Source organism: Entelurus aequoreus, linkage group LG07, assembly GCF_033978785.1.
Source record: "Entelurus aequoreus isolate RoL-2023_Sb linkage group LG07, RoL_Eaeq_v1.1, whole genome shotgun sequence".
NCBI lineage: Eukaryota > Metazoa > Chordata > Actinopteri > Syngnathiformes > Syngnathidae > Entelurus > Entelurus aequoreus.
The window spans coordinates 23,935,350-23,962,207 of record NC_084737.1 but is presented as its reverse complement, the minus strand read 5'-3'; the positions used below and the strand labels follow the sequence as shown (position 1 = coordinate 23,962,207).

At 39.6% G+C, this 26,858-nt stretch overlaps 1 protein-coding gene across 1 annotated transcript in view; it reads left to right on the top strand.

The window, feature by feature from the left end:
- Nucleotides 1-25,813, top strand: part of LOC133653563 (gastrula zinc finger protein XlCGF28.1-like) — a 119,595-nt gene extending 93,782 nt beyond the window's left edge. The window contains exon 2 of the mRNA XM_062052984.1: nucleotides 23,413-25,813. Coding sequence (XP_061908968.1) covers nucleotides 23,463-24,920 — 1,458 coding nt within the window. The 5' untranslated portion in view covers nucleotides 23,413-23,462 and the 3' untranslated portion in view covers nucleotides 24,921-25,813. The remainder of the gene's footprint in view (nucleotides 1-23,412) is intronic.
- Nucleotides 25,814-26,858: the final 1,045 nt, after the last annotated feature.

Below are 26,858 nucleotides of genomic sequence, written 5' to 3'. Positions count from 1 at the left end.
GTTACTATAACAATCTACAAGGTTAATATAGCTGGCTTGTCTTTCTTCCCCTCCATTTTTCTGCTTTTGTTTTGTATCTCTAGTTATCATTACATATATGTATTGTTGCATTTGAACAACTGTATTGTTGATAATAGAGGTCAATTATTGGTTTTATTCGTTATCAATAATCAATAATTAATTGTTGGTATTATTCATTACCAATAACGCTATCTCTATTCTCTGTGCTGATGTTGTTAGAAAGTTAAAGTCTTGACAGTTTAGTTCTAATCCTGCATCTTCATTTGCTGCTGCTGTTCTCACCAGCACACTTGTGTTTCCTACACTGCTACTTAAAAGATAATCTTTCACCACACACACTGCAACTCAACACTATCTCACTTGTGTGTGTTCTCATGTGTGTTTTCAAATAGGTACTACGTGTAAAACCTTCACCACATACTGAACAGATTAAAGGTTTTTCACCAGTGTGTGTTTTTGTTTGTACTTTCAAACAGTGCCTTTGTGCAAAACCTTTACCACATTCTGAACGGATAAAAGGTTTTTCTCCAGTGTGTATTCTTGTGTGTATAATCAAAATTGCATTCTGGGGGAATATTTTACTACAAATCGAGCACATTAATGTTTTTTCTTTAGTGTGTACTCTCATGTGTATTTTCAAATTACCACCTTGTTTAAAACATTTACCGCATTCTGAACATAAAAAAGGCTTTTCTCTCGTGTTTGTTCTCATGTGTACTTTCAGATGACAATGGTAAATCAAGGTTTTGTCACAGTGAGAACATGTTAAGTGTGTGTTGTCAGTGTGACATGTCTTATCATCTTCAGAGTCTTCATCATCAGTGTCAGGAGAGTGAGACGTTGTGTCGTCACTTTCTGATCTGCGCACCATCGGCGGTCCCCTCCAAGGTTTCTCATTGTCATCCCATTGGGCTATATAAGTAAACAATGATTGACTGATTGATTGATAGTGGAGCTAAGATATTGTCTGCTTGTGATCCTCCACAGTGGTCTCCATCAGCTTCTGTCGTCATGTATTGAATTGAGCTGCTGCTTGGAGGCTCCGCCTCTCTCTTCTCCTCACTTTCACCTTTGATCTCATCATATTCACTCTTCACAATGACACCAATCACTGGCATCTTGGTGACATCAACCTCCTCCAGTCCTTCAAGATGCTCTCTCTCCTGACTGATGCTGTGTTCCTCCACTTCCTCTTTCAAATGGGGGCTCAGTGGGTCCTCCTCTTCCTTCTTAATGTGCAGGGTCTGTTGTGCCTCGTCTTCCTCCTTTATTTAGGAGGTCTGTGGCTCCTCGTTCATCATCCTGAAGCTCCAGTCCCGTGGCTCAGGGAGAAGATGTTCTTCACAGATGTCTGCAGGACACAAGAAGACAAATATGTTTTAGAAACATACAGTCACATATTGCATTCAGTATGTTTACATGTAGTTAAGAAAAACAAGTTATTGTATGAATTGTCTTGAAATCTGTGTTGGCCCTGCGATGAGGTGGCGACTTGTCCAGGGTGTATCCCGCCTTCCGCCCCAATGCAGCTGAGATAGGCTCCAGCACCCCCCGTAACCCCAAAAGGGACAAGCGGTAGAAAATGGATGGATGGATGTCTTGAAATCTCAGTGAGGCACAGACAATTGTAAGTGTTTGACTATACATAATAACCATATGAACCAAGTGGAGGAGTTCAAGTACTTCAGAGTCTTGTTCAGGAGTGAGGGAAGAGTGGATCGTGAGATCGACAGGCGGATCGGTGCGACGTCTTCAGTAATGCGGACGCTGTGGTGGTGAAGAAGGAGCTGAGCCGGAAGGCAAAGCTCTCAATTTACCGGTCGATTTACGTTCCCATCCTCACCTACGGTCATGAACTTTGGGTTATGACCGAAAGGACAAGATCACGGGTACAAGCGGCCGAAATGAGTTTCCTCCGCCGGGTGGCGGGGCTCTCCCTTAGAGATAGGGTGAGAAGCTCTGCCATCCGGGGGGAGCTCAAAGTAAAGCCGCTGCTCCTCCACATCAAGAGGAGCCAGATGAGGTGGTTCGGACATCTGGTCAGGATGCCACCCGAACAGGGCACGTCCGACCGGTAGGAGGCCACGGGGAAGACCCAGGACACGTTGGGAAGACTATGTCTCCCGGCTGGTCTGGGAATACCTCGGGATCCCCCAGGAAGAGCTGGACGAAGTGGCTGGGGAGAGGAAAGTCTGGGCTTCCCTGCTTAGGCTGCTGCCCCCGCGACCCGACTTCGAAAAAGCGGAAGAAGATGGATAGATAATAACCATATGTGGTCAGACACAGGCATTTAATTATTTTCAAGCGCCATTAAAAAACATTACATTAGATTTGCTGATACCTGTAAAAACCCTGATTATATTATACCGGTGAAACTCGTAAAATGTGGATATGGTTTAAAAGTCCGTTTGTGTCACAGATTAGTTTCCCATTTGAAGTTTCAAATGGGAAACTAATCTGTGATATTAACTCATTACCTGCAAAGTGAGATATGTTAAGTTATAATTTCGATCATCAGTTTTAAAAACCTGACATTTTCTGAGATGTTCAATTCAAAAGTTGTCATAAACTTGTAAGCCATAATCATCAAAATTATAACGAATAAATGCTTGACATATCTAATTTTGCATGTAATAAGTTAATATCACCTCTTACGGGACGGCGTGGCGAAGTTGGTAGAGTGGCTGTGCCAGCAATCGGAGTGTTGCTGGTTACTGGGGTTCAATTCCCACCTTCTACCTTCCTAGTCATGTCCGTTGTGTCCTTGGGCAAGACTTCACCCTTTGCCTCTGATGGCTGTTGGTTAGCGCCTTGCATGGCAGCTCCCGCCATCAGTGTGTGAATGTGTGTGTGAATGGGTAAATGTGGAAATACTGTCAAAGCGCTTTGAGTACCTTGAAGGTAGAAAAGTGCTATACAAGTATAACCCATTTACTAAATGTTACATTCTTGTGTCATTTGCACATGGATAATTTCTGCGGATAAATAAATATTCTTCTGCAGAAATTACTTTTTGTAAAATGAATGACTTTAGATATCCCAAAACAGAGAATCTTAAACCACAAGCTCTTCTCCATTCTTGTACTTTACTTTTTAAATCGTCTTTTCTTTTTGATTTGTATTTCTACCTCTCGTCCCCATCACTCCATCGTTAGCAAACAGTGCCACCTACAGAATGGGGAAATGAGGCGGATATCCTCATATCTCTGGAGTGTTGCAGTTTCTCTCGCGAGATCTGACAACACCGCGTGGGATGGACTGGGAACCAAACAGGACGAGGAAAAGGCAAGATGGCGTTTTGCTGTGAAAGACGTTATTGTGTTTATAACAGTTCTGTGTTCTTAATCGGTGCGTACGGTTGGCGAGCTCGACGGAAGGCGGAAGTAAACCAAACAGGACGAGGAAAAGGCAAGATGGCGTTTTGCTGTGAAAGACGTTATTGTGTTTATAACAGTTCTGTGTTCTTAATCGGTGCGTACGGTTGGCGAGCTCGACGGAAGGCGGAAGTAAACCAAGAGCGGTGGCTAAACACGTGAGAGTATCCAAATCTTCTTGGCGGTTGTGCATAAACTTTTTTGTGACTGGATCGAGATGGAAGGGGATAGTGACGGGATGTATGAGGAAGGTATGGACGTGGATAGGACTAGAGGGGAGAAAGGAAAGAAGGGGAGCGGAGGGCATGAAGGAAAGTCGAGTGCTAAAAGAGCACATGAAGAAGTAGAAAAAAGGAAAAAGACTATGGAAGATAATTATAGGATTATATATACATTTAAATCAAGTCAAGACATGAATGACATAAGTTTAATGACACTGGTTAAGGGGTTAAAGAAGGACATCGGAGAGGTGGAGATAGCGAAGGTGCTTAGGGACGGGCGACTTTTGATTAAATGCAAAAATGGAGAGCAAAAAAGTAAAGCAATGCGGTTGCAAAAACTGTGCAATAAGATAATAAAGGAAAAAAATCAAAGTGGGAGAACGAAAGGGGGCAAGAGGAGTAGTGACAGGAATTCCAAGAGGTGAAAATGTAGAAGAATTGAAAAGACAAATAAAAGGGGGAACTGTCAAGATGTTGACAAGAATGATGGCATATAGAAATGGAGAAAAAATGGAGAGCGAATCAGTATTAGTACTGTTTGTCGAGGAAGTCCTCCCGCAGAGAATTATTATTGGGTTTTTAAGCTTTTATGTTAGAGCTTACGTCCCACCCCCAGTACGCTGCTTCAAGTGCCAACGCTATGGGCACATAGCCAGTGTGTGTCATGCTAAGTTGAGATGTGGAAGGTGTGGAGGGGAGCATGAATATTGTTAAGCGCATTTAATAATATAAATAGCAAAGCCATGTTGAATATCTTACGCAGTGACGTCATGTGCCTGCGTGCACTGAAATGGTATGTTGTGAGCATGCGCAGAATAAAACGGCTCAGTGAGTTCCTGGACCAAAAGAAGTAATGGTGGTTTGTTTATTTCCTCCCGTGAATATAAAGTGCTAGGTAACCACATTGGTGACTGTTATAACGATAGACTGCTGCAGAAATGAGTAGTGCTACAGGTTATGGGCCCAGTCATTCAGGCCAAAGATGGTTTAGACTTTTATTCGACGGTGACGAGAAAAATTATGAACTCTGGGAAACGAGGTTCCTCGCACACATGGAGTTACGTGGTCTCGGAGGAGTTATCCTGGAATACCCACACATAGATGAGGAAGACGAAGAAGCTCTCGCGGAAGATGAGGCAAAGAACGGTGAGGCATATGCGGAGCTAGTGCAGTGTCTAGACAATAAGAGTTTGTCGTTGATAATGAGGGACGCGAAACGTGATGGAAGAGCAGCACTGGAGATTCTTCGCGAGCATTACGCGGGAAAAGACAAACCTCGTGTTGTGAGTTTGTATTGTGAACTTTCCTCGCTCCATAAGGCTAGTAATGAAACTGTCACGGACTATATTATTAGAGCAGAGACTATTTTCACGTCATTAAGAAGAGCAGACGAACAGATAAGTGATGGGCTTCAGATAGCCATGGTAGTAAAGGGGCTACCTGACTCATATAAGCCATTCGTCGTGCACATTACCCAAACAAATGACACTGTAACGTTTGGCGAGTTTAAAACGAAACTGCGAAGTTATGAGAGTACAGAAAAATATGGGAAGAACGACGTGAATGCAGAAGAAGACAATGTGATGAAGGCTAGCGGGGCAGCAAGATTACATGGAAGAGGAAGAGGAAAGAAAATGGATCTAGCTGATGTCGAGTGTTACACATGTGGGAAAAAGGGACACATGGCCAGGACATGCCCTGACGAATCCCAGACGAGAAGAGAGTATCGAAAATGGGATACACCACATCGGGGAAGGGGACGCGGTCGAGGACGAGGCCGTGACCATATAAAGAAAGCTGATGGGGAGGCAGAACCTACATCTTTCTGTTTCTTCAAATTGAGTGACTGTCCTCCACAAATAAGAAGCAAGAAGGGTCTCATGGTCGACTGTGGCGCCACGACCCACCTGATCAACGACGCCAGAAAGTTCAAGACAGTCGACAAGAGCTTCAGGCCTGAGGACCACATGATTGAGCTTGCCGATGGAACCAAGGTGAGCGGGATGGCGAAGATGAGGGGAGACGCCGAAGTCTACTTGCTGGACAGCGAGGGACGACGAGTCAAAACAAGGCTCAAACAAGCACTTTACATCCCATCATTTCCACAAAACATTTTTTCAGTGAAATCAGCGACAGCCAACGGAGCGGAGCTACGCTTCAAGGACGGTGATAACTGGCTGGTCCACAAGGATGGTACCAAGTTCAAAATGGATGTATATGGTAGGCTGTATTACCTTATCACAGTAGAAGATCATGTTGATGAAGTGTACGGGTGTCATGACATTCAAACATGGCATAAGATACTTGGTCATTGTAATTTTGATGATATTGCAAGATTAGAAAAGGTAGTTGAAGGGATGTCGATTAAAGGGAAACATGACAAGTCCAATCAAAACTGTGAAATATGTACACAGGGAAAGTTTACCCAAAGTAGAAACAGACAGGCAGACGCTAAAGCTACAGCTGTACTAGAACTAGTACACACAGACTTATGCGGTCCTATAGAGCCAACAGATAAAGATGGATACAGATATGCAATAGCATTTACTGATGATTACAGCGGGATGATTTTTCCATACTTTATCAAAGCGAAGAGTGACACATCAAAAGCTACAGAGAAATTCATAGCAGATGTAGCTCCATATGGAAAGATAAAGTGCATAAGGTCTGATAACGGTACAGAGTTTACCGGGCAGGAGTTCCAGTCTTTACTGAGGAGTAACGGGGTAAGGCACGAGACGAGTGCACCCTACTCACCTCATCAGAATGGAACCGCCGAAAGAGGTTGGAGAACCTTATTTGAAATGGCACGATGCATGCTATTGGAGAGTAACCTCCCAAAGCAATTATGGACATATGCTGTACAGACAGCAGCTCAAATCCGCAACAGGTGTTACAGTAAGCGTCTAGAGCAGACACCTTATTGTGTTTTCACAGGAAAAACACCTAACTTATCTAACATGGAGATATTTGGTTCCGAATGCTACGTGTATAAGCAGGATAAAAAGAAGCTGGATTCTAGATGCGAAAAAGGAGTATTTGTAGGCTATGACAAGTATAGCCCAGCATATAATGTGTATTATCCTGACACTGGAAAAGTCCTAAAACATAGGCTGGTAAAATTCATCACCAAATGTAGTGCAGATAGCCAGACTCAGACATATTGTGATATGGGGAGTGAGATTGAGAATTATGAAGATGCACGGCCAAAGGTAGTCAAGCAGGGTCAGGGACAGCCTAATGAGAGTAAAGAGTCTAGTGTTGAGGAGACTGCTGAGGCAAAGCTACCACAGACAGGTAGTACTCAGAGAGAACAGGGAGAAAGGAGGTATCCTATAAGAGAGAAAAAGGCTCCAGAATACTTAAAAGAGTACCAGTGTAAAGCTGAGTGTAATATTGACGATAGTGAAAATGTAGATTATTTCTACAGAGTGGCATATGATGTACCTAAAACATTTACAGAAGCTATGGACTCTAAGAAGTCAAAAATGTGGGTTGACGCAATGAAAGAGGAGATGAACTCTTTGACAGAAAATGAAACTTTCACTCTGACCCCACTGCCAAGAGGCAAACAAGCAGTGGGAGGTCGCTGGGTATATACAGTGAAAGAGAGCCCAGATGGATTAGAGACTTGTAAAGCAAGATATGTCGCAAAGGGTTATGGTCAAGTGGAAGGGATTGACTATAAAGAGACTTTTTCACCGACAGCCAACATGACGTCTGTCCGAGCATTGATGCAGGTGGCTGTACAGGAGGACCTTACCCTGCACCAAATGGATGTAAAGACTGCTTACCTACATGCTCCAATAGACTGTGAGGTATATATGGAACAACCGGAAGGTTTTGAGGTCAAGTCAAAAACAGGAGAACACTTAGTGTGTAAACTCAATAAGTCATTGTATGGTTTAAAACAGTCCGGGCGTAACTGGAACATGTTACTGCATGATCATCTTACAGAGAATGGTTTTGTCCAAAATGATGCTGATCATTGTGTCTATAGCAGAGAATCTGAGAATGAGAAAGTGATCCTGTTGGTATGGGTGGATGACCTAATCATAGCGGCGAGTAGCAACACCTTACTCAGTGATGTAAAGGAAATGTTGAAGAGAAGGTTTAAGATGAAAGATATGGGTCCACTTAAACACTTTCTGGGTATTGATTTCAAACAGAGTGAAGGAGAGATCAAAATGACTCAAAAGAAACACATAGAGAAGATGTTAGCAAAATTTGGAATGTCAGACTGCAAGCCAAGATCCACCCCATGTGAGCAAAAGTTAAACTTTGACAATGAGGGTGAAGTTATCGATTCAACTGGATATAGAGAAATAGTAGGTAGTTTGATCTACATTATGACATGTACTAGACCTGACTTGAGCTGGGTTGTTAGTAAACTATCACAACACCTAGCAGAACCAACGCAGCAGCATTGGGCTACAGCAAAGCACCTACTAAGGTACTTAAAGGGTACTATAGATCAAAAACTACACTTCCAGAAATGTGAGAAAAGCCTTCAGCTTGAGGGATATAGTGATGCTGATTGGGCAGCTGATAAAAATGATAGGAGGAGCACAACTGGATACTGTTTCAGCTTGACTGAAAATGGTCCAGTTATATCGTGGAAGAGCAGGAAACAGCCAACGGTGGCACTGTCCACCTGTGAAGCTGAGTATATGGCACTAGCAGCCACTACTCAAGAGAGTATGTACCTTGTGCAACTACTTAAAGGAATAGATAGTAGTCACCAGCATCTACCAGTCAAGATATATGAGGACAACCAAGGGGCAATAGCTTTATCTAAGAACCCAGTATGCAGACAGAGGAGCAAACACGTAGATATAAAGTACCACTTTATACGGTCTGCACAAACAGAAGGGAACATTTCTATAGAATACTGCCCTACTGCAAACATGGTAGCTGATGTTTTTACCAAGCCAGTGACAAAGGCAACATTTGAGAAGTTCAAGGGGTATTTGTTTGGAGAGTGATGTGAATTGGCAGATGTAAATAAGTTTGAAGTTTTAACACTGCCAGTATGCCAAAATGTTTTATTTTGGAGTTATGTATTATTGGTTTTTGTTTTGCCATTATAGAGAGCTATAAACATGTCTTTGAGTGGGAGTGTTAAGCGCATTTAATAATATAAATAGCAAAGCCATGTTGAATATCTTACGCAGTGACGTCATGTGCCTGCGTGCACTGAAATGGTATGTTGTGAGCATGCGCAGAATAAAACGGCTCAGTGAGTTCCTGGACCAAAAGAAGTAATGGTGGTTTGTTTATTTCCTCCCGTGAATATAAAGTGCTAGGTAACCACATTGGTGACTGTTATAACGATAGACTGCTGCAGAAATGAGTAGTGCTACAAATATGGACAATGTGGAGATAATGATCTGGGGCCGTACTTATCAAGCTTCTTAGAGTGCCATTTTACACTTAAGTCCTGAAAATTTGCGAAATTTAGTCCTACTCTCAAACTTAAGAATACAAGCTTTTTATCAACGTTCTTAAGTCTAAGAATCACTCCTACTCTCCACGATATTTAAGAGACCTTCAGAGGTGTCTTAAGTGGTTAGGAGTTGCCAGCAGGGGATGGTACTGAGGCGAGAGACGTGCGCGAACGTTCATCTTTGTTTGATGACGAGCAGCTGATCAAACGGTATCGTTTAGACCAGGGGTCACCAACCTTTTTGAAACCAAGGGCTACTTCTTGGGTACTGATTAATGCGAAGGGCTACCAGTTAGATACACACTTAAATAAATTGCCAGAAGTAGCCAATTTGCTCAATTTACCTTTAACTCTGTTATTATTAAGAATTAATGATATTTATCTTTGTGGAAACACTGATCATCTTAATGATTTCTCACAATAAATATATATAGAAACAGATAAATATCAATATGCAACACTTTATTTTTATATTTTCCTCTAAGTGCACATTTTTCAAATTGAACATTTTCAAATGATCACTTCTAAGACAGTCTTGTGAAATCAAAATATCCCATTTTAACTAGCTAGCCACTAACATTTTTTAACAAATCATTAATTACTTTGCACCATGTTTGTACAAATAATAACTCATGTAAAATACAAAAGTAAACTCAAATTTTTAAATCATGTCACACTTTGAACTGGACACCAAATCTGTTATCTGTTTCTTTGTCAGTTAGTGGGAAGCCTGGCATTGCATGCTGTTAACTAGTGTGTTGTACTCTGGTGTGTAACTTGACACTGCAACTCTGAGTGAGTCTTGCAGATGTGCATCAGTGAGGCGTGTTCTGTGTTTGTTCTTGATGAAGTTCATGTCAGAAAAGGCTGATTCACAAAGATAAGATTTTTCCTCATTGTTTGCGGAACCTTCTTAATCTTTTGGACATATTTTCACAGCAATCTGGCCTTAAGCTTAATTATGATAAATGTAAAATGTTAAGGATCGGAAATCTAAAGGGAACGTCCTTTCGAATGGAATGCAAAGTGTTTTGTTTATAAATTATATGCAATCTGTTGTGTTCCCTAATTTTTTTCTGTGTACATGAATGAAGGTGTGTGTTGCTGAGTCCGACTTGGACATTATCTGGACTGGGCCTGGTTTAAAAAACCCTTTAAAAAAATCTAATTTCATTGACAACCTGGTCTGTTGAAGATAAGGCCCTTTTTTAAAAAATAAAATAAAATAAGATAAATAAATAAAAAACATTTTCTTGGATAAAAAAGAAAGTAAAACAATATAAAAATAATTACATAAAAAATAGTAATTAATGAAAATGTTAGTGGACCAGCAGCCTATACAATCATGTGTGCTTCAGGGACTGTGTCCCTTGCAGATGTGTTGTCTATGTTGTGGGAACCAGAATATTGGTAGCAGAAAGAAATAACCCCTTTTGTGTGGATGAGTGTGCATGGGGGAGGTTGTTTGGGTTGATACACTGATTGAAAGTGTATCTTGTGTTTTTTCTATGTAGATTTAATTAAAAAAAATAAAAAAAAATTGTTTTTTTTTAAAAATTGTTTTTAATTTTTTTTTTTTTTTTAGAACAGGCCCGCGGGCGACTCATCTGGTCCTTACGGGCGACCTGGTGCCCGCGGGCACCGCGTTGGTGACCCCTGGTTTAGACAGAGCAGGTATTATTTTTGTCACAGATTTAATAATTTTCGATTCCTTGTTGTTTTCTGCATGTGGCTGCAGTGGACTAGTATATATAGAGCCACCCACACCAGTTTCAAATTAGTTGCCTAATTAATGAATTGGAAAGAAAATTTTATGAGAGTAGCGTATGTGTGTGGCACACACATACGCTAGGTTACAGCATGTGAGGTGAGTGACGTCAGTGAGTGTGTGGGCGAGAGAAGAGAGGGAGCGGTATTGTGAGTGCGAGCGGGGACTAGTTTGATTTGTGTTGGATTGGCTGTGTGCAAGCAATCAATAAAGCAAGATTTGCAACTAATCGCCGGACTCATCATTCACTCTAAAGTCGTCCGCTGTGGAGACCCACTGCCGGGTAAAGTGAAGGGTGTTGCCCCGAGCATACATCCTGGAGAAGTGTCTCCCCTGCCTCTGTTACGGTCTGGGAGCAGGAAGCAGGAAAGGTGCAACAAAAAATGTTTTTGATTCATTGCCAATATTGTTTGTTTGTTTTGTATTATTTTGTAGTTTATTGTCAAAATATACACTCCCATTGTCCACTTAAATATTTCTAAGATATTTCTTTATTCTTAGACAAGGGATTCCCTTCCGTGATTGGTCATTTCTATGGACACAGAAATGACGTCACCTAAAATTCCGTTTACGGCACATAGTAATGTCGTAATTCAGCTCTGAGTGTGACACTTAAAGTCCTACTGAAATGATTTTTTTTTATTTAAACGGGGATAGCAGATCTATTCTATGTGTCATACTTGATCATTTCGCGATATTGCCATATTTTTGCTGAAAGGATTTAGTATAGAACAACGACGATAAAGATTGCAACTTTTGGTATCTGATAAAAAAAAGGCTTGCACCTACCGGAAGTAGCGTGACGTAGTCAGTTGAACATATACGCAAAGTTCCCTATTGTTTACAATGATGGCCGCATGAAGTGAGAGAGATTCGGACCGAGAAAGCGACAATTTCCCCATTAATTTGAGCGAGGATGAAAGATTTGTGGATGAGTAAAGTGCAAGTGAAGGACTAGTGGGGAGTTGAAGCTATTCAGATAGGGAAGATGCTGTGAGAGCCGGGGGTGACCTGATATTCAGCTGGGAATGACTACAACAGTAAATAAACACAAGACATATATATACTCTATTAGCCACAACACAACCAGGCTTATATTTAATATGCCACAAATTAATCCTGCGTAAAAACACCTGCTTGTTTGTTATGCTAGCTCCTAGCTCCTCTGCTAGCTCCTAGCTCCATAGAACACGCCAATACAATTCAAACACCTGATCAACACACACAATCACTCAGCCCAAAAGACCGTTTACCCAACCCAAGGTTCATAAAGCTTATATATTTTTAAAAAGTTACGTACGTGACGCGCACATACGGTCAAGTTATCGAATGTTTAGCAGCCAAGGCTGCATACTCACAGTACCTGATATTCAGCTGGGAATGACTACAACAGTAAATAAACACAAGACATATATATACTCTATTAGCCACAACACAACCAGGCTTATATTTAATATGCCACTAATTAATCCTGCATAATAACACCTGCGTGTTTGTTATGCTAGCTCCTAGCTCCTCTGCTAGCTCCTAGCTCCATAGAACACGCCAATACAATTCAAACACCTGATCAACACACACAATCACTCAGCCCAAAAGACCGTTCACCTAACCCAAGGTTCATAAAGCTTATATATTTTTAAAAAGTTACGTACGTGACGCGCACGTACGGTACGGTACGTGTTATGCTAGCTCCTAGCTCCTCTGCTAGCTCCTAGCTCCATAGAACACGCCAATACAATTCAAACACCTGATCAACACACACAATCACTCAGCCCAAAAGACCGTTCACCTAACCCAAGGTTCATAAAGCTTATATATTTTTAAAAAGTTACGTACGTGACGCGCACGTACGGTACGGTACGTGTTATGCTAGCTCCTAGCTCCATAGAACACGCCAATACAATTCAAACACATGATCAACACACACAATCACTCAGCCCAAAAGACCGTTCACCTAACCCAAGGTTCATAAAGCTTATATATTTTTAAAAAGTTACGTACATACGCAAAAAAAAGCCAAAGCTGCATACTCACAGTAGCACGTCTGCGTCTTTGTCATCCAAATCAAAGTAATCCTGGTAAGAGTCTGTGTTGTCCCAGTTCTCTACAGGCGTCTGTGTATCCAAGTCAAAAGTCCTCCTGGTTAGAGTCTCTGTTATCCGAGTTCTTCCATCTTGACTGCATCTTTCGGGAATGTAAACAAAGAAGTGCCGGCTGTGTACTGTTGTGGCTGACTACGTTCGAAAAATACGTCCATTTCGCACCGACAACTTTCTTCTTTGCTTGCTCGGCTTCCTTCTCCATAATGCAATGAACATGATTGAAACAGATTCACGAACACAGATGTCCAGAATACTGTGGAATTATGAAATGAAAACAGAGCTTTTTCGTATTGGCTTCAATGTGGAAGGCATACCCGTGTTCGCCGGGCTACGTCACACGCATACGTCATCCTCAGAGGCGTTTCGAACCGGAAGTTTAGCGGCAAATTTAAAATGTCACTTTATAAGTTAACCCGGCCGTATTGGCATGTGTTATAATGTTAAGATTTCATCATTGATATATAAACTATCAGACTGCGTGGTCGGTAGTAGTGGGTTTCAGTAGGCCTTTAAGATTCAGTCCTACACTTCGCTGAAAGTGTGAGTAAGACGCTTGATAACTAACTTTTAAGTGCAGCTTTCAGCGAAGAATTTATTTACTCTTAAGTCAACTCTTAGCAGACTTCTTAGGAGTAATTCTAAGAAGCTTGATAAGTACGGCCCCTGGTCAAATGTAACTGTGGCGGGAATCACACAGCAGCGTATGGGGGATGTGTCATTAGGAAACAGGCAACGGAAGTACAGCAAATCAGAGTAGAAATAAATATTACATACGCAGAGGCAGTTAAAGTAAGAAATCAAGAAAGTGCAGAACAAGATAGAAGTGAGAATAGTTCAGAACGAGACAGAAGTGGCAATAGTTCAAGTAATAAAAAACAAGAGGCAACAAATACAGGACTTTCTATGGACAAGCTAGTTGTGTTCCTGGCATATGTCATAAACTGTACAGAACAGGCAAGAAATAAAACTGAGAAGATCAAAATAATTGTCAAAGCAGCAGCAAAGTTCTTAAATGTAAAATAACTATCTTGGGAACAGGTACAAGGTGAACTACAGAGAGTAGACGAGACAGAGTCATGTTACCACAATCCAACGCCATGTTAATTATTCAGTGGAATGCCAGAAGTTTAGTAGCAAACGGACAGGAACTAAAGGGATATATTAATAATATGAAAAATAAACCACATATAATATGTATTCAAGAAACCTGGCTGAAGCCAAAATTTAGCTTTATAATAAAAGGATACGTAACAATACGTAAAGATAGGAATGATGGGCAAGGAAGAGGATGTGCCATATTTATTAAAGAAGACATGCATTATACAATATTAAAAGAAAAACAAGAACTAGAAATAGTAGGGGTAGAAGTATGGAATAATAAAGAAAGATACAAAGTGCTAAACTTCTATAATACGTGCAAGAAATTACAAATTCATCAACTAGAAAAAATAGACGAGCACTGGAGTGGCAATATCATTTGGTGTGGTGACTTTAATGCACATAGCACAATGTGGGGTGAAAGGGATGACTGGAATGGGGAAACATTGGAAGCATTTTTGGAGGAAAAAGAACTGGTGTGTGTGAATGATGGGTCGGGAACAAGATTAGATGTAGTTACGGGTAAAGAAACAGCAATAGATTTAACACTGGTGTCACAAGGGTTAGCAGGAAAGGTAGAGTGGGAAGTAAATAAAGACAGCACTATAGGAAGTGATCACTACCCAATCTTCATTCACATAAACATAAACCAAAGGACAGAAAGCACTAAAAAAGAAGGAAGATGGAAGTATAATCACGGTGATTGGGGACAATTTAGGGAAAGTACCGACATGACATTAAAGGAAGTGGATATAAATCAAGATATTGAACAACTAAATACAGATATTACAAAGTGCATAATAGAAGCAGCCAAAAAGAGCATACCAAGGAGTAGTATAGGGAAAAGAAGGAAGATAGTGCCGTGGTGGACACAAGCGTGCACAGACGCAATAAAAGAACGGAATAGAGCATTTAGAATATTGAGAAGAACACATAATTTCCAAGATATGATCCAACATAAAAGGCACTAAGCTAAAGTAAGGTATGTTATTAAAAAGACAAAAAAACACTATTGGAGAACGTTTTGTGAATCATTAAATAGAACTACTCCTTTAGGCCAAGTGTGGGGAATGATCAAGGAAATGTCAGGGATCAAAAGTGAACATAAAAATCATGTGATGAAAGATGGGACACGGTGTGTGGTAGAAAATAAAGAAAAAGCAGAACTTTTAGCAAAGACATTTGTTAAAGTGCACAGTAATGATAATTTGAGAAATGTAGAAAAACAAAAGAGAGAAGAAACAATTAGTTTAAATATTGGGGAAATGGTGGAAGACAATGATAAATAGTTTAACCAACACTATAGATATGACATTTTCTTTGAATGAAATGGTTCGAATATTGAAAAAGGTTAAAAATACAACACCAGGAAAAGACCAGGTGAGTTATCAGATGATCAAAAACTTAAGCAGCATTGGCAAAGAAGTGGTCTTGAAATTATATAATAGGATATATGAAGAAGGGACATTACCAGCAGAGTGGAAAGAAGCTGTAATAATTCCGATATGCAAACCAGGGAAAGACCCGGAAGAGGCAGGTAATTATAGGCCGATAGCATTGACCTCAAATTTGGGTAAAGTAATGGAAAAAATAATTAATGAAAGACGAGTGTATTATTTAGAGTCAAAAGAAATAATAAAAAACAACCAAAGTGGATTTCGCAAAGCAAGAAACACAAACGACCCAGCAGTGCAGCTGGAAGAGGAAATTAGAAAGGGACAAATAAATAAAGAAAGTATAATTGCAGTATTTTTTGATATAGAGAAAGCTTATGATATGTTGTGGAAACAGGGGTTGCTGATAAAACTAAATATAATTGGGATTAGAGGGAAAATGTGTAGATGGATAAAAGACTTCTTAACAAGTAGAAAAATATTAGTAAAAATAGAGAATGAATACAGCAGAGTATATGAAGTGGAAAATGGGACCCCGCAAGGGAGTATAATAAGTCCAGTATTATTTTCAATAATGATAAATGAAGTTTTTAGTGAAGTGGAAGGATTAGTGGATGTGGCACTGTTTGCTGACGATGGAGTGATGTGGAAGAGAGGTAGAAATACTAATCATATAGAAAAGAAGATTCAAAAAGCGGTAAATAAAGTTCAAAAATGGGGAACGGCGTGGGGTTTAAGATTCTCTGTTGGAAAGACAAAAGTCATACATTTTACAAAGAGGAAAGTACAAAACAAGATAAAAATTAAACTCTATGGAGAAAATATAGAAGAGGTACAAGTATTTAAATATTTGGGTATATGGTTTGATAAAAATACTAACTGGTCAACCCACATCAGCAAAATAGTGGAGAAAAGTAAAAAGGTGTTAAATGTAATGAGGGCTTTGAGGGGTAAAGACTGGGGGGCTGATAGGCAGACATTGAAAGCAATATACATCAGTTTAATACGATCTGTTATTGATTATGGATGCATTATTTATCAATCTGCTGCAAAAACATTACTTGGGAAAATAGACAGGATCCAATCACAGGCTTTAAGATTATGTTGTGGAGCTACTAAATCAACCCCAGTTGCAGCATTACAAGTAGAGATTAATGAAAAACCTTTAGATATGAGGAGAGATCAACTGTCAGTAGTTTATTGGGCAAACTTAAAAGGGTCCAAGCAAGGACATCCAACCCATCAAGTACTATTAAACTGCCAAGAAAAAGAGAAGAAAAAAATGAATAGTTTTGGGTGGATAATAGGAGACAGATGTAATAAAGTTCAAATTGATAATATTAAAGTTAGCCCTACAGTACCAATCCCCGTAATACCACCGTGGATGTATGAAAACCCAAATGTAAACATGCAATTACTAAAGAATAGAAATTTAAATAGTTACCAGATAGAACAATGGATTGAGGAAACATTTTTAGACAACATCATGGTGTGCACAGATGCATCAAAAACTATAAATAATAAGGTAGGAGCAGCAGCTGTTATTCCACAAGGAAACATAGTATTAAATAAAAGAATTAGTGATAAATTATCTGTTTTTACGGGAGAATTGGTAGCAATTTATATGGCAATTAATTGGATAGAAGAAAATAAAGCAAGAAAAGCAGTCGTGTGCTCGGAATCCAGCAGTGCATTGACTAGCATAAAAACATAGTGTCAGAAACAAGACAAGATTTAGTTTATGAAATAGTTCAGGCAGTCTACAGAATAAATAAAGTGGGAGGTGTGATAACATTTCTTTGGGTTCCTGCTCATGTAGGAGTTGAGGGGAACGAATTAGCTGATAAGTACGCAAAACAAGCAACCACTAAAACAGAAGTAAACATGGAGATTAAGCACAGTAAAGAAGAAGTGAAGAACATCATTAAGATAGAACACAATAAAAAGTGGCAGGATAATTGGAATAAGGAAACAAAAGGTAGAGAGTATTACAAAGTCCAGAGGAGAGTAGGTGTAATGAGAGGAGGCAATAGAAATAGGAAGGAAGAAGACATTATTACTAGAATGAGATTAGGACATACATATCTAAATAGTTCATTGAAATTGATGGGGAAACATGCTACAGGACTGTGTGATTCTTGCCAACAGATAGAAAATGTAAGACATGTTTTAATACATTGTAGAAAATATAATAGAGAAAGGGAAATACTGGGAAATAAGTTAGCGGAAGAGAATATTAGGTTAGCAGTGGAAGATATATTAGGATTGCACTCAGAACACACAGGTTATAAAGCAATACACACATTTTTTAAAAACACTGGGTTAAATAAAATAATTTAGAGTAGGAATCCACCGCGATCCACACTCCATTACAGTAGGTGGCGGTAATGCTCACCACAAGGTTGCTTGCCAACCGCCATAAAATCACAAGAAGAAGAAGAAGAAGAGGAAGACAAACAAGATGGCGTTTGACGTAGAAGACTTTGTTTTGGTTATTGTAGTTCATTGAGCTTAATTACACCGTACATGTACACACGTAGGACGTTTTATAGAGTAAACATTGTTAATACTTGTTTGTACCCGGATACATTAGTCTGAGTGCACTTTGACGTGCTAGCCTAGCCTGCTGGTTAGCTTAGCTTGTTAGCTGCTAACAAAGAGACGCGGAAGTTATCGACACAGCAAAGCAGAGATCCAATGTAAGTGTAAAGTGTTATTATTGAGTGAAAATGTCTTAATTACAAATGCTGTGAGTGTTGGTGAATCAGCGACTAACTGGTGCCGTTGAATTAATATTTGTGATGTTAGAGAAAAAAAAACGATAGCAGAGTACGAGGAGGAACTTTGTCCAACAAAAAAGAAGAAGGAGAGACAACATTAACTATTGGACGCTGTTTTCAAGAAACTTACACAGAACAGGTTTGTTTACTTCTTACCCTCACATGTGTACTGACTTTATAATTATGTATTGCCACCATTCTTAAACATGTTGTATGTAAGAATGTGGGTGTTCTTGTGAAGATGATGCACATACGTCTGGTACTTGCAACCACGTGGTTGACGGCGTTCTATCGAATTTAGCTACCCGTAAACATGAGTTACTTATCCTAATCTATTTGTAAAATAAATAGTTTTACCTAAATTGTAATCTTCTCACTTTATCCAGACAGTCATTAGGACAAAAGACCCTGGGAGGACTTTGCCCTTTAAACATACTTGCCAACCTTGAGACCTCCAATATCGGGAGGTGGGGGGTAGGGGGTGGGGGGCGTGGTTATTTACAGCTAGAATTCACCAACTCGAGTATTTCATATATATTTCATATATATATAATACCTGGGATTTATATAGCGCTTTTCTAAGTACCCAAAGTCGCTTTACATGTTTTTCTGAACCCATCAATCATTCACACCTGGTGGCGGTTAAGCTACTTTCGTAGCCACAGCTGCTCTGGGGTAGACTGACGGAAGCGTGGCTGCAATTTGCGCCTACGGCCCCTCCAACCACCACCTATCATTAATTTCACCGGTGTGAGTGGCACCGGGGGCAAAGGGTGAAGTGTCCTGCCCAAGGACACAACGGCAGCGATTTTTGGATGGTAAGAGGCGGGGAGCGAACCTGCAACCCTCAGGTTTCTGGCAGGGTTGCTCTACCCACTACGCCACGCCGCCTCATACATACATACATATGTATGTATGAAATACTTGACTTTCAGTGAATTCTAGCTATATATATATATATATATATATATATATATATATATATATATATATATATATATATATATATATATATATATATATATATATATATATATATATTTATTTTATTTACATAAAAGAAATACTTGAATTTCAGTGTTCCGGTGGCTATCCATTAGATGGCAGTATTGTCCTGTCTAACTTCTCTGTTCATGATGAGTATATCATTTCGGCCGCCGTGTTCAATGGAGAAGTCTGTTCTACATATTTACAGGCAACATACACCTTCCCCTTCGAACTGTCCTGGATGAACTGAAATTCTTCTTTCCATTCGTTTTGGAACTTGCAAGCGTATTTCTTCATCTTGCTCGTCGACGGCGTCGCCATGTCTGTAACTTCCTCGTTCTTCTGCTTCGACTCCTTGTTGTGTGCGCAGTTGTGCACTCTACTCTCTAAAAGCCCTAGATGTTATGACGTCATTGGGCAGGCAAGCTGTTTATACTGTGGGAAAGCGGACGTGAGAACAGGCTGTGCCCACTCAGTCTCAGGTCCGCATTGAGCAGGAGGGGGCGTAGCCTCCAGCTCCGGCTGAATACCGGGAGTTTGTCGGGAGAAAATCTCTGCCGGGAGGTTGTCGGGAGAGGCGCTGAATACCGGGATTCTCCCGCTAAAAACGGGAGGGTTGGCAAGTATGCCTTTAAAAGGGAAAGCCCTAACATATTCACTGCGGCAGGACAGTATCAAGAATTCATTGCTCAATTTATTATTAATATATCCTGTTCTTGTTACATGATATCTTTTTGTTCTATTTCATAATTTATAGGGGAACTGCACTTGTTTAATCATTCACAATCCTTATGTAAGACAACACACATGTTTTCTGTATTTTATGTATTCTAAATCGGAAATAAGCACTAGCAAAAGTCAACCAACGGTTGAGTCAATGGCAGTCGCTCTTGTCAGATAAGTAAACAGTCCTTCAAATTAAAGATGAAAAATAGAGATGTCCGATAATGGCTTTTTTGCCGATATACGATATTCCGATATTGTCCAACTCTTAATTACCGATTCCGATATCAACCGATACCGATATATACAGTCGTGGAATTAACACATTATTATGCCTATTTTTGTTGTGATGCCCCGCTGGATGCATTAAACAATGTAACAAGGTCTTCCAAAATAAATCAACTCAAGTTATGGAAAAAAGTGCCAACATGGCACTGCCATATTTATTATTAAAGTCACAAAGTGCATTATTTTTTTTAACATGCCTCAAAACAGCAGCTTTGAATTTGGGACATGCTCTCCCTGAGAGAGCATGAGGAGGTTGAGGTGGGCGGGGTTGGGAGTGGCGGGGTTGAGTTAGAGGGGGGTTAGGGGGTAGCGGGGGGTGTATATTGTAGCGTACCGGAAGAGTTAGTGCTGCAAGGGGTTCTGGGTATTTGTTCTGTTGTGTTACAGTGCGGATGTTCTCCCGAAATGTGGTTGTCATTCTTGTTTGGTGTGGGTTCACAGTTAGGCGCATATTTGTGACAGTGTTAAAGTTGTTTATACGGTAACCCTCAGTGTGACCTGTATGGCTGTTGACCAAGTATGCATTGCATTCACTTATGTGTGTCTGAAAAGCCGTATATATTATGTGACTGGGCCGGCACGCAAAGGCAGTGCCTTCAAGGTTTATTGGCGCTCTGTACTTCTCCCTACGTCCGTGTACACAGCGGCGTTTTAAAAAGTCATAAATTATACTTTTTGAAACCGATACCGATGTATTCCGATATTACATTTTAAAGCATTTATCGGCCGATAATATCGGCAGCCCGATATTATCGGACATCTCTAATGAAAAACAATTACATTTGTTTATTGATATTATCCACAATGATGGGATGTTTATATATTTCAGCAGAAGACATGTTCTCTCTGTTTAGCTGATATATTGAGCATAATCCTCACTCCTTGGGTCAAGAATGCTGGGAAAAAATTAGCATCTTGCCGTGTCTTCCTAGTGATGTCTTAGGGTTTAAAATGAATTTGACCAACTTCTCGGTCTATGGCCAGGACCTTCGCCGATACAAGCGTGAGGCATGATTTATAATCTAGAACAAACTAGTGATGAGATTATGAAAAACAATTGAGGTTGTTTATTGATATTATCCACAATGAAGTTACAGTAATACTAATAAGCCCATAAGGGGAAGTACATTAATATACACATGAAGTACACATTGGTATAAGAATCATGTTAATTTCCAAAATATCGTCTTGTTCTCCTAAAGCCAATATTGTGTATCCTTTGGTGAGCTGACCGTATCATCACACCCCTAGTTAAAAGCACACCAACCTCATGACATGACACTTCCACGTGATGTAGAACAGTAGTACAACATTTTCAACATACACACACAACTCAAAAGAAGAATATAACAAATACATATATTTGGTGGGCCAAACGAAACGACTCGGGTAACCAATTTTTGGGATGGGCGATATGACCTAAAATCTATATCCTAACATAATATGTATCACAATACATAATTTGGTATATGAATGACAATAGAATAGTTTCCAAACGGGTTGAAGGCTCCTAATTTGGCTGCTGACATATGCAGTAACATATTGTGTCATTTTTAATTGTATTATTTTCTCAAAACTTAATTAATTTACTGTTAATATTTGGTTACTTTCTGTTGTAACATGTTTCTATCTACACTTCTGTTAAAATGTAATAATCACATATTCTTCTGTTGTTTGATACTATACATTAGTTTTAGTGATACTACACATTCTGGTATGGATCCAATACCAAGTGGTTACAGGGGCAGTATTCATTTAGTTTTTTAATTTTCATGATCATTTTGATCACAGTTATAATCAGACAAAGGATGGAATTATATAAAAATCAATTAAATATTTTAATTATTTTCAAATATTGGATTTTTTTAAAATTCTTTGTGTTTTTGCCCTTAAGTCTTCCTGTGTCCTGGGACTTTTTTGCTGTGTTTGTAAACAATAACAAATACTACAAAATATTTTGTGCTAATAACAAATATCAACCTAATTACTGTTGTATCGCCCATATTCGAGTTGTATACTTGGTATCGTTGCTATCAATATTTGTATTGATCCGCCAACTTTTGTTTACAGATAATAGTACTAGTATACGGCTCGCGTTTGTTAATGTGCCATTTTTATGGCATTGCAAATTGATGCTGCTTTAAAACCTATTTGAATTAATGTACGGTAGACAAAGTTTAGCTTGATGACTTTGGCTAAAATGATAGTTAAATCTATTTTTCACACGATTTCATCTCACTCTTGTTAGCTAGCTAGCAAGGTACAAGCTAACACTCTTGAGCCTGGTGTATGTATACTCTCGCGTTGCGTAGCTTGCGTAGGCGACGTGCACATGGCGACAAATGAACTAAGTTTTGTACAAGGAGGATATAAATAAATAAATAAATAAATGATAAATGGGTTATACTTGTATAGCGCTCTTCTACCTTCAAGGTACTCAAAGCGCTTTGACAGTATTTCCACATTCACCCATTCACACACACATTCACACACTGATGGCGGGAGCTGCCATGCAAGGTGCTAGCCAGCAGCCATCAGGAGCAAGGGTGAAGTGTCTTGCCCAGTGACACAACGGACGTGACTAGGATGGTAGAAGGTGGGGATTGAACCCCAGTAACCAGCAACCGTCCGATTGCTGGCACGGCCACTCTTCCAACTTCGCCACGCCGTGCTAACCGCTAACTGTAAGTTAGAGCTCTTAAATGTAAACAAAGGTGGGCGGATTAATATAAATATGGACAATAACGATAAGTATGGTGTCACTATATGGCCAATACTACAGGGGTTAGATCGATATATTAACAGTATTAGCAGTAAATTAGCAAGTATATCAATAATAATTTTAAGAAAATTATGGAATGGAAACTGGAACTGATGTAATATGTTACTGCATATGTCAGCAACTAAATTAAGAGTGTTTGTAACCAGCTTTTACACGGTTCTATAAGTAATTTTATATGAAATAATATATCTCAAAATACACTTTAGGCCTTATCGCCATCCCTAATGAAAAAGTCCCCCAATCAGAATTATTTTTATTTTCTTGTGAATAATGTTGTAAATAGTGTTGTGTTTGTCCGCCACTGAGATTTCAAGACAGTTCATAAAATAACTTGTTTTTCTAAAGTACATGTAAACATACTGAATGCATTGTGTGACTGAGCAGAGCTGAAAGTTTCTAAAACATGTTTGTCTTCTTGTGTCCTGCAGACGTCAGTGAAGAACATCTTCTCCCTGAGCAACAGGAGTGGCGCTTCAGGATGGAGAAGGAGGAGCCACAGCCCTCCCACATTGAGGAAGAAGAGGCGCCACAGACACAGCACGTTAAAAAGGAAGAGGAGTACCCACTGACCTTGTATTTTAAAGATGAAATGGAGGCACAAGAGACCCGGCACAATAAAAAGGAACATGACCCACTGACCTCCCACTTTAAAGAGGAAGAGGAGGAGCTACAGTCCCCCCACATTAAGGAGGAAGAGGAGGAACACAACATCAGTCAGGAGCAGCATCTTGAATGGTTGGAGGAGTTCCCAGTGATTGGTGTGATTGTGAAGAGTGAAGATGATGAGGTCAAAGGTGAAAGTGAGGAGAAGAGAGAGGCGGAGCCTCCAAGCAGCAGCTCAACTCAACACATGACAACAGAAGCTGATGGAGACCACTGTGGAGGATCACAAGCAGACAAGATCTTAGCTCCACTATCAGATAGTGACGACACAACGTCTCACTCTCCTGACACTGATGATGAAGACTCTAAAGATGATAAGACATGTCACACTGACAAAACATGCTTTACATGTTCTCACTGTGACAAAACGTTTAAATACTCTGGTAATCTGAAAGTACACCTGAGAATACACACTGGAGAAAAACCTTTTCATTGCTCAGAATGTGGTAAAAGATTTGGACGAAAAAATGTGTTGAATTTACACATGAAAACACACACCGGAGAAAAGCCTTTTTCATGTTTAGTATGTGGTAGAGGTTTTGTACTGAGAGGTGATCTGAAAGTACACATGAGAATACACACTGGAGAAAAACAATTTTCCTGTTCAGTCTGCGGTAAAAGATTTGGACGAAAAAACGTGTTGAATTTACACATGAAAACACACACTGGAGAAAAGCCTTTTTCATGTTCAGTATGTGGTAAAGGTTTTGTACAAAGAAGTGATCTGAAAGTACACATGAGAATACACACCGGAGAAAAACCGTTTTCCTGCTCAGAATGTAATGCATGTTTTAAACAAAGTGGTAATTTGATAGTGCACATGAGAAAACACACGGGAGAAAAACCTTTTTCATGTTCAGAATGTGGTAAGGGTTTTATAGAAGGTGGTACGCTGAAAACACACATGCTAATACACACGGGAGAAAAACCTTTTTCATGTTCAGAGTGTGGTAAATGTTTTACAAAAAGTAGTGAGTTGGAAGTACACGTGAGAACACACACTGGAGACAAACCATTCATGTGCTCAATTTGTAGTAAAAGATTCACCCAGAAGACAAATTTGGTAAGACACACAAGAATACACACTGGAGAAAAACCTTTTATCTGTTCAGTATGTGGTAAAGGTTTTACACAAAGGTACTCTTTAAAAGCACATACAATAATACACACTAGAGAGAAAGTGTTGAGTTGCAGTGTGTGTGGTGAAAGATTCTCTTCTAAGTACCAGTGTAAGAAACACAAGTGTGCTGGTGAGAACAGCAGCAGCAAATGAAGATGCAGGATTTGAAATAAACTGTCATTTAAATTTAAACAATTTGTTGTGCATTGTTAAATGTTAGAATATCACGTTTGATCAAAAGACTGGAGGGTTGTGACTTTGACGAGCGAACAGAATCTGTTGACTGGCTCATTAAGATGAACCATGTTCAACTAATGAGGCTCTCCTCTCTGCTATGACTGCAGCTGGGACTGCTGCGCTAAGCTACTGTCAACCTTACCGCCTGTGAGGAGGGGCTCATGGCAGATCCTGCTGCTCGTTGACGACATAAACTGCAGCTTGATGCCTTCTTTCATGTCTCCAAAACATAAAGTGGCTACATTTGTCACTAGTCACTTTTGGGGAAAAAAAGGAGTTTAATAGTTCACAGTTTAACAAGAAAGTCAGTAGAGAAAAAAGCACTGTAGTGGTTGTGGGATATATTCCCTCACTTTGTAATTCATACATGACATTCAGAGCTCAGTAGCCATTGTTTCATCAAACACATCAAATCATTTAATAAATGTCACTTTCAGTCCTCTATTAGTCTATTAGTTTTATTTTCACACTTTTACTCTTTTTTTCACTTCATTGACATTTCTAGAAGTGCTGCTGCTGCTGCTCCTGGTACATGTGCTTTCATCTTTCCTCCATCAAGACAGCTCAGCTTCACAATGTTTGAATATTGACTGCTGATATTAATATCCTTCTATTGTTTAGCATATGTCACTTTTTTTGCTCAATTAACTGGATGAAAATGTCTTTAATTGTCACTACTGAGTGTAATTATATATAATAATGCATATAACAACTTTACATTTTTCATCTTCATTACTGCTTGATTTAGCTCTCATCTTATTTTACCCAGAGAGAACTTGACCATTAAAAGATGGCTGGACATCAACAAACTGTCAAACAACTTAAATAAAACTAAATATATCATTTTTGGATTGTGTAAAGATGTAAAACACATGATGATGGATAAATATTGCAATAAAAAGAGTAAAGGTAATCACCTTTTTGGAGTTATAAATGAAAAACTGGACACTACAAACCCCAAAACCAGTGAAGTTGGCACATTGTGTAAATCGTAAATAAAAGCAAAATACAATGATTTGCAAATCCCTTTTAACCTATATTCAATTGAATAGACTGCAAAGACAAGATACTTAACGTTCGAACTGGAAAACTTTATTGTTTTGCAAATATTAGCTCTTTTGGAATTTGATGCCTGCAACATGTTTCAAAAAAGTTGGCACAAGTGGCAAAAAAGACTGAGAAAATTGAGGAATGCTCATGAAACACTTATTTGGAACATCCCACAGGTGAACAGGCTAATTGGGGACAATTAGCCGAGATTGGGTATACAAGCAGCTTCCATGAAATGCTCAGTTATTCACAAACAAGGATGGGGCGAGGGTCACCACTTTGTGAAAAAAGCAACGAGCAAATTGTCCAACAGTTTAAGAACAACATTTCTCAACCAGCTATTGCAAGGAATTTAGGGATTTCACCATCTATGGTCTGTAATATCAAAAGGTTCAGAAAATCTATAGACATCACTGCATGTAAGCGATGATATTAAGGACCTTGGATCCCTCCGGCAGTACTGCATCAAAAAGCGACATCACTGTGTAAAGGATATCACCACATGGGATCAGGAACACTTTAGAAAACCACTGTCAGTAACTACAGTTCGTCGCTACATCTGTAAGTGCAAGGTAAAACTCTACTATGCAAAGCGAAAGCCATTTATAAATAAATGATACATGGGTTATACTTGTATAGCGCTTTTCTACCTTCAAGGTACTCAAGGCGCTTTGACAGTATTTCCACATTCACCCATTCACACACTGATGGCGGGAGCTGCCATGCAAGGCGCTAACCAGCAGCCATCAGGAGCAAGGGTGAAGTGTCTTGCCCAAGGACACAACGGACGTGACTAGGATGGTA